Consider the following 2223-nt stretch of genomic DNA (forward strand, 5'->3'; position numbering starts at 1 on the left):
AAATTGAGATTGAGGAAAGAGAGTTTCCAAGTTTCATACAAAGCACCATCTACACCATTTTCTCCCCATACGAGTGCGCCCGTACATTTCTTCGGGCGCTTGCCGTGTCCTTAGCGCTCATCACACCGTATTTCAAGGAATACCGTTGTGAAAGTCGGAAACTCAGGGCTGGTACGCGGCGTGCCGTCTCGAAGGATAAAAGGAAAAAGGAGACGAGAGGAAGGAAAATGAACCCCGGAAATGATTTGGATGTGTGTGTGCACAGCAACGGGTATGCTAAATCCACTGCTGAATCACATGACGCCGGATCCCACGGGAGCGACTGTGTGTTTCATGGAGAAGATGACGCGCATGGACTTGTAACTGGTGACGCCTCGCCCATACTTTCCAGCGTCCGCACTGTGGATCATCAAGGCTGTTCGGGTTATTCATATGATGGTGAATATATTAATGGCCAGAGCGAAAGGAATGATGGAGGACGTAGTGGAAGCAGAGCAAACCCTCGAATGCGGTCATCTGTCACAAGTCTGCCATCCGGCGGGAAGTCCAGCACACGGCCGAGCAATCAAAACATTGACATTGTGACGCAGTTGCGCTTTGAGGCCATATTGTCCAACTTGCGGGCTTCCGGCACACGTCGCAGCCTCTCAGTGGGATCAACGAGGCAAAGCTCTGCGGGAAGGAAACTTATGCTCGACTATTTGATGGAGCGGGAGTTTAGACGCAGGGATGTGAGGGATCGTGCCAGCGTACAAGCAGCGCAAGGAGAAGAAGTTTTGGTCACTGAGGAATTAAAGAAAGAAAAAGCTGCACTTAACCGATATGTAAAGTTGGAAAATGAAAAGGTTAACAAAGTTGTGCAGCATCGAACAGTGACGGAGAGCCGCTTGGCAATGGCACGGCGTCGAAGAATGCAAATGGAGCGAGACCGGCAGTACAAGTTGGATGGCCTTCGCGAGCAGTGGGAAAAGCGTCTGGAGCTTAGCGGCTCGAGGACAGTATCAACAGCACGGGGAGTAAGACCATCCTTCAAAATTTAAAAATGAAAAAAAAAAGAAAAGAAAAGAGAGAAGAAAATCGATAATGATGTACATAATACTTCATAAAAAAAAAAGCGGAGATGTCCCACACACCACCACAACCACCACCCACGTGTTACATATGTTCAAATATATCATATTTAGTTAACTTGTGCGATATATACATGTATACATGTATATATAGTCGTATGATTTTAATTGGTTTTGTCCCTCCTTTGTGCCAATTCATGTGAGCTATGTGAGGTTGTGATCGTATTACTGTGTGCTTTTTTGAGTATTTAACCGCGCTTATGGTTGTCTACCAGAACCTTTCAAGTGATGTGTAATAGCAACGACTAGAACACGAACGAGGAATGTGGAATGATGGAGATCATGAGTAGGCTCACAATGCGGAGCAATTAAAAAAAAAACAAAACGAAAGAAAGAAGAGGGGGTTGTTGGGAACAATGCAAAAAAACATAAAATAAGGTAAACAAAGGGAGAGAAAAAGAAAAAGCAAAGATAAGATGGAGTGGCATGTGTGAGGCGCAACAACAAAGTGAAATAGAGAGAGAGAGAGTAAGTGAGAGGAGGAGAGGAGGAAAGTGATAGCGGTAAAAAGTAACAGCAGAAGTTATTTTTGTTTCTATAAATAAATATTCATATGTGTGTATGTATGTATGTATGTAAGCATACGTGCATTTCTCGACTCGATGCATATTATTATTATTATTGTTTAGTTATTTTTCTATTCATTTTTTCTCTCGGTTCTCGTTGATTTAGTGGCATTTGGCGCTGCATAACACTGGTGGCTTAGCGCAGAAAAAAAAAAGAGGGAATGTTTTGAATATTTGCGCGATGCATCAGTTGTACTCATCTCTCCGATTATCTTTTGTTTGTTTGTTTTCCCCGCTGTTTTCACTCGCTTCACATCTGGTGGTGCTGTAGAGCCCTCCCAACCACCTCCGACATATCATAGGTATAATTATTTAAACAAATAAAACGAAGTGTTTAAAGAAAAAAATGAAAATGAAGAAAGAAAAAAAACAGGGAATGGATTTAAGCGATGCACAATAAATGCAAAAACACCAACATGGAAGGAAAGAGGGATGGGGAGAGAGAAATGAATAAGAAAAAAAGGGGGAAAAGACTGAAATGAATCCGAGTGCAGAAAATAAAGGTGTGTCTTTTCTTTTTCTTTTTT

At 42.6% G+C, this 2223-nt stretch overlaps 1 protein-coding gene across 1 annotated transcript; it reads left to right on the plus strand.

Annotated features, from left to right (window-relative positions):
* Positions 1–227: 227 nt before the first annotated feature.
* On the plus strand, positions 228–1040 carry TEOVI_000719400 (uncharacterized protein; the record flags this gene model as incomplete). Its single annotated transcript, XM_067221666.1, has 1 exon — positions 228–1040. One exon carries the CDS (start codon positions 228–230, stop codon positions 1038–1040), a length of 813 nt encoding a protein of 270 aa, XP_067077767.1.
* Between the last annotated feature and the right edge of the window lie 1183 nt (positions 1041–2223).

Source organism: Trypanosoma equiperdum (genome assembly GCF_001457755.1).
Source record: "Trypanosoma equiperdum strain OVI genome assembly, contig: ctg_1474, whole genome shotgun sequence".
In the NCBI taxonomy this organism is placed as follows: Eukaryota; Euglenozoa; class Kinetoplastea; order Trypanosomatida; family Trypanosomatidae; genus Trypanosoma; species Trypanosoma equiperdum.